Source organism: Daktulosphaira vitifoliae, unplaced genomic scaffold, assembly GCF_025091365.1.
Source record: "Daktulosphaira vitifoliae isolate Bord-2020 unplaced genomic scaffold, ASM2509136v1 Scaffold_3, whole genome shotgun sequence".
In the NCBI taxonomy this organism is placed as follows: Eukaryota; Metazoa; Arthropoda; class Insecta; order Hemiptera; family Phylloxeridae; genus Daktulosphaira; species Daktulosphaira vitifoliae.
Window position 1 is genome coordinate 33,150,981 of NW_026099574.1, and position 14,695 is coordinate 33,165,675.

Genomic DNA, 14,695 nt, shown 5'->3' on the forward strand with positions numbered 1-14,695 from the left:
TGATAATATTTTTGAATTGGCCTATTTAAATCAATTAATGTCCATTTGTTTTTTTTCTTGTGTTAATCATTTTTGTAACATTGCTCTTTTCAGCGCATTTTATTAATTTTTCAAATATTAAAATTGTCACGTTGACCGAATGTATTTTTTTCATTTTTAAATAAATTACAATAGAATCAAAATAGTTGTTTATATATTGTTTATAAAACATGAAAATGTGTTTAGTCTGTATAGTAATTTAATATTATTATATTTTCATCATAGGGAAAAACTTAATTTTACGAAATAATTTTGATATGAAATCATCAGAAGTCTATTTTTTTAAAGAAAATAATAATTTATAAAACTGAGATAAAAATTTAATAGACATAAAATTATTAACGTTAAGTAAAACTTTTTTTAGTTCTATTTTAATATCTAGTTATTTAAGAGAAATCACTTTATACTTAATATAAATATAAAAAATATTAGTATATTAAACTGTATATAAAGGAATATTACTATTAAACGTGTTGGTAAATAAATACAAAAATCTTGTACAAAAGTATTAATAAAGTTCAATTAATTATCCATTATAAAGGTCGTTAATTAATCATGCATTGTAGAGTAACACTTTTAATAAGGCAATTACTTTTAAATTAAATATTGATATTATGCATTGTTTATATACTTAAAATATATAAATATATAAAGCGGAAATGGTTTTATTAAAAAAATAATTATGTCGAATGAAAGAGGCATAAAAATGGTATTTATCATAAAAAATTGTATTGATCCATACATTTTTCAATAAGTTATTGCATAATAAAAAAAAAATGTAAAATATAAAATATAGTAATATAACACAAATATGTATGCTTTAATACCAACAGGTATTTTAAAATAAAATAAAATANATTTATATAATATTTATGAAAATCTGTACTCCCCTTGTCAGGTATTTTAAAATAAAATAAAATACAAAACCCAGAATTTTAACACAAAAATAGCATATTTTTGAATACGGTAGTCATTTTTACCATGAAGTCAAATCCAGAGGTCAAATTTTTTTTTTTCAAATTAACGTATATTACATAAGCTTTAATTTAAGATATATATAAATGTGTCAGTATTTCCGGAATACTTTCAAAAATTAAATTGAAAATGTCCTAGGGACAATACGCATGTTTAAAGTTTTGACTCCCCTTGTATAAAGACGNTTAAAGTTTTGACCCCCTTTGTTAAAGGGGTATGATCCGATTTACAAAAAAAGCGTGCCAGATGAAAGGGGTATATAAATATTTATTATAAAGAAATAATAATATTGATCCATACATTTTTCCAAAAGTTATATAAAATATAAATTAAATAAAATAACATATAAAATCGAGAATTTTTTCACGGAAATCGTACGATTTTCTTTAACTTTGATGTCCGTTTTCACCACGAAGACAAGTCCAGGGTCAAATTTTTTTTTTCAAATTAGAGTATGTTACATTAGCTTTAGTTTAAGATATATATAAAAGTGTCAGTTTTTCCGGAACATTTTCAAAAGATAAGTTGAAAAAGTTAATTTTTTGTAAAAATGTTACCATTTTAAAACCCTTCCTGGGTCTGTTAAAGGGCCAAATGTTCACAAAAATATATAAAATGATAGGTAAATATCTAAGGTATTTATAAAAAAAAAATTATATTGATTCGGTCATTTTTAAAAAAGTTACGGAAATTTAAATAAAAATATTGAAAAAATATCGAAAATTAGCGATTTTTAAATTTGTAATTTTTTTCGGGGATTTCTCCCGTTTACGGGGAACAAGGGATTTTTTTTCAAATTTTGAGGGTAGTGTCTTTGATTAGATACGATTTGTGATCTTTTGACATATTTTTCATCAAAATCGGTTCAGCGAGAGCTAAGATAAAACGTATTCAGACAAAAAAAAAAAAAAAACGCATCATATTAAAAAAATACCTTCTCAACTTCGCATCGATGCTAAAACGGATGTATTATATTGCATAAAAGTTGTACATAACTAAACGGTTTTTATAGTAATATTGAATCGAGTTTCATAAATAAATACCTCCAACAAAAAAAATGTATGACTTCAAATATCCATCAAAATTAAAATGGGTCATATTTACCTCCACACGACTTCTAACGTTATAATTTTTTTTTGGACTTTTTTTCAAAATATCGATTTATCGTAAATGTAATGTTATAATCGATATAATAATGTGGAATTTGAATTATATGAATCTGCCACCTACTGTGCAATTAAGTTTTAAAAATAAATAATCTATTTAGAATTTCTACTATTCGATGACACGGAACAAATAAGAACAAAACATGTAATAAATTCATCACGTCGCAATGTGGACACCTTTATTATCAGTAATCGATGTGCTACTAATTGTATATACTCGTATCATAATAATTAAATGTATTGTAATATTAATAATAAAAAAATTCAATTCAGAAAAATGATTACATAAATGTAGATACATATAAAACTAATAAATATAAACCATGTTTGAGCTCAAAGAAATACAAGAAAAATTAATTAAAATACATTTTGTAATAGTAAAAGCTTTTGTTTACCGTCATAAAAATAAGATTTTGCAGTTAAAATAAAGTTTATACAAACCAAAATTTTTTAATGAAATTTTGAAAATAAAATTTTTTTTTTCGCAATATAATTTTTAGAAATGCACATAATTTTGTAATTTATTTATTTTTTAATTTTCGTCCTTATTTTTACATCATATGGTAACAAATAATGTTTTTGAGTTAAAAAAAATGAACTTTTTTATACTTTTTTAGAAATGGGGTCTGATAGACCCCCACGGGACTATGAACGTTAAAAATAGTCACGCGCCTGTTAAATGGTTAATTCAAAAAAACTACTCTTAGATGATTTTAAGAAAACCCTTTATAAAGTCATTTAGCTAAGATAAAAAATAAAAATGATAATTTTATTTTTATCTAGATAAAAATCTAAATATTTAATTAGATTTTGATGGTAATTATTCTACCATGACTCATAGTAGAATTAATACTACCTCTACTATACATCGATGCTTAAATTAAATTAAATCATTAAATTTATTTAATGTTAAATATTTATTTAAAAGTAAATATCATAGAGATTTAATTATTATTTTTGCATTAATATATATATATTCGACATTTCGACATAAAACAAAATGGTACTCATAATTTTTAAACATTAAATTTTTATTTATATAATAAAATTATATGGTCCAGGGTTGATTTGTGAACTCGGGTGGGCTAGGATTGTTTTGTCTTCTAACTGTTCGAAAATTGTTGGGACAAATCCAAATATCAACATTTTTTCAACAGGATTAATATTTTGCATATTGTATCTAGAGATATTACATAGACCGTTGTTATTGCAACTGGGTTGGAATTCAAAAATTTTCACTGATATATGAGTAGATGTTAACAACGCAATTATGTCACATAACTTATTCTCATTGTTTTGGCACATGAGACTAGAACTCATATCTAAAACCATAAAATTTATTATTTAGTACATTTCAAGTTATATTTATGATTTCAAGTTTAGTGCTGATGTTTCGGTAACTATCGTTCTAAAAATGAACTCTGCAATGAGTTCGAAACGTCCGCACATAACTGAACACACATTAACATTAACACATTTACGCAAAATCAATTTTAGTAATAAAAAAATTATATTTAAATTAGTTTTATTAATTTCAGTTATTGAAAGGTTAGTCGAGGTACATTGAATGTAGTGTATTTAATTTGAGAATCTTTTTAAATTTTTTAATTTAGAATTTTAGCTTCGATGCGAAGCTGAGAAGGTATTAATTTTACAATGACATGTATTTTTCTATTTTTTTTTTTTGTGTCTGTTACCACTTTTTCTCAGCTCTCACCGAACCGANTTTTTTTTTTTGTGTCTGTGAACGCTCAATCTCAGCTCTCGCTGGACCGATTTTGATGAACGATATGTCAAAAGATCACAAATCGTATCTAGTCGAAGACATTACCCTCAAAAATTGAAAAAAATTCCCTCGTTCCCCGTAAATTGGGGAAACATCCGAAAAAATTACAAATTTAAAAATGGCTAATTTTCGAAATTTTTTCAATTTTTTTTACTAAAAACTACCCTAACTTTTTTAAAAATAAACATATCAATATAATTCTTTTTTTTATAGATGCATGATGTCATTACCTATCATTTGGTATATTTTTTTTATAAATCTGACTTTTTACCTGCCTACAGGGGGGGATTTAAAATGACAACTTTTTTACAAAAAAATAATTTTTTCAACATAACTTTTGAAAGTGTTCCGGAAGGTCTGACACTTTTATATATATCTTAAATTAAAGCTAAGGTAATATACTTTATTATGTAAAAAAAATTTTGTACTTTATTTTGTCTTCATGGTGAAAATGGCTACCAAATGCTATTATTGTGTGAAAATTCTCAATTTTATTTTTTACATTTTTAACTTTATAATGCTATAAAAATGTATTGATCAATATAATTTTTTTATGGGAAATACTATTTTTTAATAATCCCATTTTTCATTCGACATACTTTATCTTAATCAGGATATTAATGAGGAACTAGCAATTTATGAAGCTTTTGGAATAATCCACCAATTTTTTTAAAATTAAACACTATCTAAAGATTTGCATCGAAGTTTTTTTTTTATATTGATTTTAATCACTGTCAGATGTCATTATACTTGATCCAACTATGCCACGTCACCACTGTGCCGCGACTCCCCTGTGCTGGGTTTTTTATATATATATATTTTTAGTCAATTAAATAACAAAATAAAATATTTGATTGAAATAGTTCAATGGTCATGTATTTATAAACTATACGATTATCTATACTATTTCATTGAACGAAATTCTCAATCCTTACTTTACTCATTTATCTGGCGGTTATTTAGCTTGCTTTAAATATTTTTATTATTCTTTTACCAGGTTTAAATGNTTTATTTGGAGGTTATTTAGCTTGCTTTAAATATTTTTATTATTCTTTTATCATGTTTAAATGTACTCTTCAATAGAACAATTCGTCAAAGAAAATATGTTTTTTGTATTCTATTTTCTTTTATTATTAGAAAATGGTAAAAAATTTTCAAAAAAATATATATATATTTAGCTCAAATACTTTGTGAATTAAATTAAAAAACTTGGAAATACCACTAAATACTATAATTAACTTATAAACATTAATAGCTACAAAACTTACAAATTTTGTATGATAGATAATTTTTAAATATTTTTTGCATGATTTGCTTCCGGTACCAAACTTCTCCGTCATATTGCGCTAAAAAAAACTATTATAAATAAATGAATATAAAATATTTAAAATAAAATAATTAAATTTAGATTATCCATTTATTGTTGGATAATTGCACGATTTTGGCTCAAAGAGTTCTGTTGAATGTATTACTAAGATTCATTGTTTTAGAAGATTAATATCTAAAATAAAAAGGGAGCAAAACAAAAAAATATCTAGAATATATCTCGGAAAATAAATCACCATTACCATTAGTTTCAAAAATAAAATATTTCTTAGGTCTGAAAAACTAATTCAATATGATATTCCCCTTTTTAGGTTGATTTATTAAGCATACTACTGCATATTAGCAGTAGTATATTATTATTATTCCTAGAGACTGATTTTAGAATTAACTTTCGAAGGATAAATAAGAACCTATTATTATCATTTAACTGTTAAATGGATAATAGTATAAATAAAATTTTGACAGGTCAAAATATTAATATTTGAAGAATTAGAACTAGTAAGGAACGGGGGTGATGTTTAGCCAAGTTTTATTTTTACTATAATAAAATGATGTACTATTAAAAATAATAACAACCAAAGAGTAGTAATAGGATATATGATATCAGCAAGTGGACATTTTATTTAAACCATTCTCCATTAAATAGTAAAATAATAATAATTGGTTTCTATTTATCTTTCGAAAGTTACTTCTAAAATCTATCCTTAGGGAAAAAATTTTTCTCACTATAAACTTCATATTTATAATGGTTTATAAAAAGAAATATTAATTAATTATCATTTATTATCTTGGTCAATTTAAAAATTTAAAATTTATTCATACAAAAAAAAATGTATTTCATTATATAATCTTTGAATAATAAATAATGTAATTTCATGATTTTTATAAATTAATTAGCTTCAGTGTAGTGTAATTTTTAAAATATTAATAATTTTGAGTTTCAAAGGAGAAGCTTACTATTTTGAAATTTTAAGATAAATTGTCAATTATTTAGTAGGTAAAAATGTTAATAAACCACAATATATAATTCATATTTCAATATTGTTCAGCTATTTTAAAATCGTATTCAGTATACTAATTCTTTTTTTCAAATCTAGGAATGAAAATAGGTTATTATTTATGGTATAGTTTTTTGTATAATTTTAATTCTGTTGCCTCTAACTTAATAAAATAATATTATTTTGATTTTTATATAATTCTTTGAGATTTGCCAAATTAAAAATTAATGTCAGTTTTTATTTTGCATATTTACCATCTACTTTATAAGTTCTCTCTGAAAATTTTAAATATTTTATTCGTTAAATTTAAAACCATATCATATTACAATAACAAGATTATATATAAATCAGTATTGACTAACCTTTATTGGACAAATTAGCTAACAAAAAAATGTATAATAATTTAAAAAAAGATAATTAGTTAGGTAATTTTATGTCATTTTATTTTTTAAAACAAATATTTGTGATAGAAGTACAAATTCACTCAATTATAAATACATAGATGTATTTAAAATTTTTAAATTGTATGTTTTCCATCAAATATTAATAATTATGATCAAAAACTTAATTGCAAAATCACAGTAATCATTAAAAATTTTTTCTTCTTTCATATCGTATGCATCTAATTTCTCATCTGATTCTTTTATTACTTGATCATCTAAAAATATTTTTAATTTGATAAAATATTTGATTGGAACTTATAGTTTTCACCAAACACGCGTTACATTAAAATTTTTTTCAATAGCATCTCAGAGATTAATAAAATATTTTTTGACGTTATAATATAAAATAAAAACATTAATCATTAAAAAACATTATTGTAGTGTTATGATTAGGTTTGTGGTGGACATAATTGTTGAACATTTATAAAATTAAATTTATGTGATACGCAATATTTAAATTTTAATTGTAATTACCACTATCATTCCTCGTTAATTGATTGTATTCTATAAAGATAAATAATTCAGAATAAAACGGTGTTTAATTGTTTAAAATTACAACATTGGTGTGCAGGACAAATACGTGCTAACAATTTTGGGTCAGGGANGGACAAATACGTGCTAAGAATTTTGCGTCTGGGAATAACTTTATTGAAATGCCCATGTGATTATACCACAATATGTATTTCAATACAATTGGTGTCAACATTTTCAGATAAATATAAATAGCTGTGGCGAAATATCTCACAGGCACACCTTACTCAAAAGTAGGAATAGTATTTATAATAGCGATAATAATATAAAAAATTACCTTCTCTTAAAAAATAATGTACTATCGTATCTAAAACAAAATGAGTAGTTAAGTAAATGTATAATAAATTTCAAATTCATTATCAAATGCTATACACAATTTTTAAATTACTATAAAATTAGCAATGAAATTTTACATGACTTTTTTATCAAAAATTTTTAATTTTATAAAAAATCAATAGATTAATTTTACAATAACCAACATCAGTTTAAAGTTAAGTGAAGTTATCACATCTTAAGAGACATTTATTGTGTTCTTTACGAAAAATGTGTTTTTTTTATGGGATTCTCATTTTTTCCAAAGACTCATTATTGTGCTAAAATCAGGTACTTTATGAGAATAACAATTATTAGCAAATACCTTAGGACATACGAGTTTGCAACGTTATAAATCGTTGCATTTCACGGAACCCCCCATTTAAAATAATAAGTAATGGAAATAAATACATATATTTTTTTAGTGTCGTACTACTATATACGACAATAAAAAGAACAAATACTAAAATGTATATATATATATATACTATATACTAATACTGTGATATATAATATTATATAAAATACTTACCGTACGTATTATTATTGAGATAATCATCAAATGCTTCTACAGCTTTTCCTAAACGTAACAAATTTTTTAAAAGAGCATATTACAATATATTTAAGTATTACAATATAAACATATTCCTAGCTCAGCGTTGCTATGACATTCATATTTTCAAGTTCTTATAAGAAAAAAACTTTTTTTTTTAATGGGCTTAAAATAATTTATTGAGCTTCAAGAAAAGATTATTTTAACTATTTAATCTTTAAAAATAAAAATATTTTTATTATCTGTTGCCTTATCAAACAGAAATATAATAATTTTTGGTCCACCATTAATATTAATTTAATTATTTTTATTATTAGTATTCTATTATTATTTTATTTGATTTACCGTCAATTAAAATATCCCAAAGTAGTCGATCTGTAATGAATAATAATATTAACTATTATTAGTGTAATCAAATAAAAAATTTAAGTGAATTATCATTATGATATAATAAAAGTTAAATATACAGTTACGTATATTTTGTTTTGGTCTCAGAGTGGACAGCAGTGGCGGCTTGTGGTCTCAGAAGTGGTGAGGCAAACTTTTAATTTAGTAAATTTGAATAAAGAATATATCTATTTTTAAGATTATAGGTACACGTAGATAATAGCTGTTTTAATCGGTAACATGTTAATTCTTTTAAATGTTTATTAATTATAAGATGAAAAATTATAATCGTATAATACTTTTATACAGTGACTGATAACTGATGTGATAAACGTAATTCGTTTGTTGTTTTTTTGGGTAAGCATAGATTAAAAACAATAACGACATATTGTCGATTCCAATTAATTTATTTGTAAAATGTCGTTTTACATTTGGAACCACCTGGCACAAGATGGTTTTCATCGCTGAGGAAAATTGATATCAACCTCATTTTACCAAGTATTCACGGCTCTCCCCTACCAATCAATGTTAATAATCCAGTATAGCAACTGAATAAAAAAAAAACCCAGCACAGAGTGGTCGCGTCACAGTGGTGACGAGGCATTGATGGAACAATTATAGATGATATCTGACAGTGATTAAAATCACTATCATAAGAAACGCTTCGATGCAAATCTGTAGATCGTGTTTCATTTAGAGAAATTGGTGGATTATTCCAAAAGAAACATCAACTCTTATTTCTTTAATTATATCTTGATTAGTAGTTCTTTGATTTTAAAATATAATATAAGAATAAACACTAATTATAGATTTTAAATTTAGTATGAAATTGTGAGGCCATACTATGATGTATGGTTCATAGTGTTGGGCAGTTGATAAGAAAGTAGAGCAGAGAACAAGTGTTGCAGAGATGAGAATGCTTAATTAGATGAGTGGAGTGACTAGAGAAGATAGGATAAGGAACGACTAAATAAGAGGAAGTATAGGTGTTGCGACAATAGTGGATAAGATGACAGAAAATAGACATAGATTGTTTAGTCATGTTATGAGCAGAGGAGAATTGGAATCTGTAAGAACAAAAGAAATGAATTTTGAAGGAAGAGGTAGAGGAAGACCAAAAAAGAGATTGAGGGATGTTATTGAATGCGACATGAGGACAGCTGATGTGAGCGTAGAAGATGTGGGAAATCGTGTCAAGTGGAAGCTTAGGATAAGGGTGGCCGACCCCAAGTAGTTGGGATTAAGGCAAAGAAAAAGAAAACGATTACCAGAAATTTCGGTGGCAATTGACATAATATGATTGTTGTTTGGGAATGTACAATTTAGAGTTTAGTTGGGTTTAAACAATATAGCGTCAAATCAATTACCTACTCTATCGGTTGTATATTAATATACACTACACGTTAATGATACAATAAATAAATAAATTCATACATACACACATATGCATTTATAACATTGTGTCTAATGTAAGTATAATATGATAAAAAGTAACCGTAAATGAAAAAAATGGAAATTAAATTTTAGTAATCATATTAAATGTAATGTAATTCGAAAAATATTTGTTTAAATAAAAAAATATTAAACAATTTTTTTGTTTATAATTGTCTTTTAAACAACTTTTGTAGGAAACTTTTTTTTGTAAATTAAATATTTTTTGAAAAAATTAAAAAAGCTCATAATTTTGAATTTTTTTGAGGCTGTAAAAAAAAAGCTCAATTCCAATCTTGAGGACTATTAGTATGTCATTATACATATTTTAATTCAACTTTTAAAAAAACAAAATTTTTTCCGCAATTTTTCCTTTGTTGACTGGCCTAGATGTCAATTTTAAACTTGTAATTGAGCTAAAAGTTATGGTAATATATTCAATTTATTTTACTATAAACTTTCATAAANTAACTGGTCTAGATGTCAATTTCAAACATGTAATTGAGCTAAAAGTTATGGTAATATATTTAATTTTTTTTACTAAAAATTTTCATAAATTTTAACAGAAATTTTTCATCAACTTTAAAGAACCAAAAAAATAGGTTAAAAATGAAAATTTGGACTGATTATTTTTAACATATTAAAAATCAAATCAGTAATAAATTGAAAACAAATTTTTTTTTTCTTTTAATTATTATCTTACATGTAATTAGTAATAATATAAAAAATTAGAAGTGCTAAAAAAAGTCCAATTGGAGATTTGAAAAAACGCCAAAATTTGATTTAGAAAAGTATATTTTTGCTTCTAATGAAAGTTCCTTGTAGTCCAGTGCATTTATTTATCTATGCCATCTATGCCTCGTCCACACTTTGCCTCAACCCCACTGTGCTACCGTTTTTTTTGTGTCTGTATACGCTCAATCTCAGCTCTCACTAAACCGATTTTGATAAAAAATATTTCAATAGATCACAAATCGTATCTAGTTGAAGACATTACCTTAAAAATTTGAAAAAAAAATCCCTTGTTCCCCGTGAACGAGGGAAATCCCTCAAAAATTTCCAATTTCCTACTTTAGAAAAAAAAAAATTAGGTTAGGAATTTTTTCTGCTATTCGCCAAAATTACTTCTTCGTTGACTAGAATGAATTATTAAATAGAAAATTTTATGAGAATTAAAACAGTGTTATTTTTAAAATTAATATGCANAAATAGAAAATTTTATGAGAATTAAAACAGTGTTATTTTTAAAATTAATATGCAGTCAGAAAATTTTATAATTACTATTTACAGTATATTTATCAAAAAAATTCATTCTTTTTTTGCATTTTTATTGTAATAGAACACTTTAATAGAAATCATAGTAATTATTTCTCAGTAACTTTTGGTATTNCCGATTGAAGTTTACAGATTAGTTAATAATAATGATTTCATTTTCATTTGCCTGCCGACTTTCATCAGACAAACATTTGCCTTTGTACGCATCTATTGCTTTACGAATTACAGGTACCTATTCTTATAAATTATAATAATTTAACATATAATTTGTTTATATTTAAAATAATTATCTTTATGAATTATGATACACATTTTTGTACGGAAATTAATATTTATTAAGCTTGTTTATCAATTTAAATTGATATGGCGTATAAATCACTATCGTACTATTCTACTAAACGATTTCTACTAATAATTTTGTCATTGGACTCTCTTCGGTCTTATTAAAATGCATCGCGTTTACACTTTCATTATTATTTTGTCCCGTTAAATCGCAATAATAAATTATATACCTTAAGACCAATAAATTTATATAATAATATCCCTTCATTAGTTGCGCGATATTGTATATCCTTAGTTGTCGCGTGAATTACAAATGTATAATATTATTTATTAGTAAAATGAAGGTATTTAATGAGTAATGATTAAATTATTTAATTTAGGTACCTATCTTATATATAATAATAATTCAAGAATGAATAACTCTGACGTGGGTAACACTAAAAAGCGACACCGTTTATCGGGATCGGAGTATAAAAAAAGACGTGCAGCGGCGCAAGCTGAAATTGCCAAACAATCCGGCTTAATGCTTAAATTTTTTAAATCCGAACATGATGATACTGTTGAATCCAAAGTAAACAATGAAGTTGTAAGATCTGAAGTTACAGATTTTAATTCAAAAATGGACAATTCAAATGAAAATTTAAATTTGGATGTTGAAATTATTAAGGACCCTGCAAAGTGGCCTGTAATTAATGATAAAATGAAATTACTATTAGTCAAAAATAATCCCCTTCAAATAAATTTAAATTATTACCCATTAGATGATTCTAAAAGAAAGTTTTCTAACGCTCACTACTTTAAGACATTATCTAACGGAGAAAAGCTAAATAGGACCTGGCTTATTTATTCAGAGTCAAGTGACTCAGTATTTTGTTTTTGCTGCAAATTATTTAAAAAAGATTTATCTTCTCTCTCTAAGCAAGGTACCAGAGACTGGAAAAATATATCTCATATACTAATACGGCATGAAAACTCTCCAAATCATAAAATTGCGTATGAAGATTGGAAAATCCTTCAGACTCGAATGATGCAAGGAAAAACTATCGACGATGAAAATCAAGCTTTAATTCGAAAAGAAACAAAACACTGGAAAGCCGTAATGGAAAGAATTATATCTCTTATTCAAACTTTGGGAATGCAAAATTTAGCTTTACGAGGCAGTTCTGATAAATTATATGAATTCGACAATGGAAATTTTTTGAAATTAATTGAACTTCTGGGAAAATTTGACCCTATAATAAAAGAGCATATTAGTAGAATAACATCTCAAGACATACATACTCATTACCTCGGTAAAAATATTCAAAATGAAATAATCCAACTTCTAGATAACAAAATAAGACAAAAAATAATATCAGCAGTACAAAATTCGAAATACTATTCTATTATTTTGGACTGTACACCTGACGTTAGTCATAAAGAGCAGATGACAATGATTATAAGATTCGTAACAGCTACCGAAAAGAAAGAAAATGTTCCAGCAAAAGTTTCTATAAGTGAACATTTTTTAACATTTATTGAATTACATGATACTACTGGTTTAAATATGACTAATGTTTTACTTGAAACACTTAAAAAATATGGTATTTTACTTGATGACATGAGGGGACAAGGATATGATAACGGTGCCAATATGCGTGGTACACAAAATGGTGTCCAAGCAAGAGTTCGTCAACTTAACCGAAGAGCGTTCTATGTACCATGCAATGCTCATTCATTAAATTTAGTTTTAAGTGATTCTGCTAATTGTTGTCTTGATGCAGTTATATTTTTTAATATAATTCAAGAAGTCTTTGTTTTTTTCTCTGTATCGACTCATCGATGGAATGTCTTATTAAAACACATAAATAATCTAACTGTAAAACCCCTTAGTGCGACCCGCTGGGAAAGCAGATTAGATGCAGTACGAGCTATAAGATTTCAAGTCAAAGAAATATATTCAGCCCTTTTAGAAATATCTCAAGATAATTCGTTGGTAAATCCTTCTGGAGTAAAAAGTCGCGCCGAAGCAATTGGTATCATCAATAAGTTTTTAAGCTTTAAATTTTTGTGTTGCTTGGTAGTTTGGTACGATGTTTTATTTGAGATAAATATTACCAGTAAAATGTTACAATCAATATCGCTTGACGTTTCTGAAACAGTTAAACAATTAGATTCAACTAAACATTTTTTAATGAGATATCGTTCTGATGAAGGATTTGAAAATACATTGAAGTCTGCTAAACTACTAGCAAACGAGCTTGGAATTGAAGATTCATTTCCATCAATAGATCAAAGTAGAATTAGACGTACAAATACACAGTTTAATTATGAGTCATGTGATGATCCCATAATTGATTCCAAACAAAAATTCAAAGTAAACTTTTTCAATGCAATTTTAGATAGAGCTATACAATCAATTAACGAAAGATTTTTACAACTTTCTGAACATGTAAACTTATTTTCATTTCTTTATGACATTTCCAAAATAAAAAATAGCGATGAACTTATGACTCATTGTAAAGATCTACAACTAGCACTTGCATCAGATGACGGCTTAACTTCTGACATTGATGCAGTAGAATTATATAATGAAATAACAGCTCTGCAAAGACGGTTCAATGATACAGAAACTAATCCTCGAATTGTTTTGGAATATATTTGTGCAAATCAATTAGTTGAACTTTTTCCTAACACTTTTGTATCGTTAAGAATCCTTTTAACACTACCTGTGACGGCTGCCACTGGGGAAAGAAGTTTCTCTAAATTAAAAATTATTAAAAATTATTTACGATCTCAAATGTCACAGGATCGCTTAGTGGGCCTTGCAATGATTTCAATCGAGAAAGAATTAGCCTATAATATGGACATGGAAGAAGTTGTATCTGATTTTGCTAATGCAAAAGCAAGAAAAGTCAAGTTTTAATTTCTAATACCATGTTAATATTTATATTATGATTTAATTAACTTTTATTATATTACAAACTATTTTTAAATTGTTTCGTTTTATTTAAATTAGTAGAGATTTACTTATGTATAAATATATCAATCTAATCAATTGTTAACTTTATACAAATAAATATAATGAACTCAGAATTAACTATATTTTAGTAATGTTTATGTGAAAAAATATTTGATGTAGTATTTACATGTATAAGGGGCGGCAAAACTTAAGTTTGCCTAGGTGTGTAAAATCACTTGAGCCGGGCCTG

At 25.4% G+C, this 14,695-nt stretch overlaps 2 protein-coding genes and 1 long non-coding RNA gene across 3 annotated transcripts; 1 reads left to right on the top strand and 2 right to left on the bottom strand.

Moving 5' to 3' along the window:
* Positions 1-3,078: 3,078 nt before the first annotated feature.
* LOC126901756 (uncharacterized) lies at positions 3,079-6,907 on the bottom strand (the record flags this gene model as incomplete). Its single annotated transcript, XM_050678501.1, is given in 5 exon segments — positions 3,079-3,502; positions 5,235-5,312; positions 6,545-6,565; positions 6,653-6,670; positions 6,871-6,907. Coding segments are annotated over 5 exon segments (435 nt in total). The 3' UTR covers positions 3,079-3,215.
* Positions 6,908-6,933: 26 nt separating this feature from the next.
* LOC126901761 (uncharacterized) lies at positions 6,934-9,421 on the bottom strand. The gene is made up of 5 exons (XR_007703100.1): positions 8,475-9,421; positions 8,109-8,156; positions 7,542-7,571; positions 7,208-7,237; positions 6,934-6,948 (listed from the first exon to the last, which is right to left on the bottom strand). It is a non-coding gene; the product is annotated as an uncharacterized LOC126901761 (long non-coding RNA).
* A 1,914-nt stretch (positions 9,422-11,335) lies between these two features.
* LOC126901709 (zinc finger MYM-type protein 1-like) lies at positions 11,336-14,642 on the top strand. Its single transcript, XM_050678401.1, has 2 exons — positions 11,336-11,450; positions 11,885-14,642. The coding sequence occupies exons 1-2, from the start codon at positions 11,369-11,371 to the stop codon at positions 14,407-14,409; spliced, it is 2,607 nt and encodes an 868-aa protein (XP_050534358.1). The 5' UTR covers positions 11,336-11,368; the 3' UTR covers positions 14,410-14,642.
* The last annotated feature ends 53 nt before the right edge of the window (positions 14,643-14,695 follow it).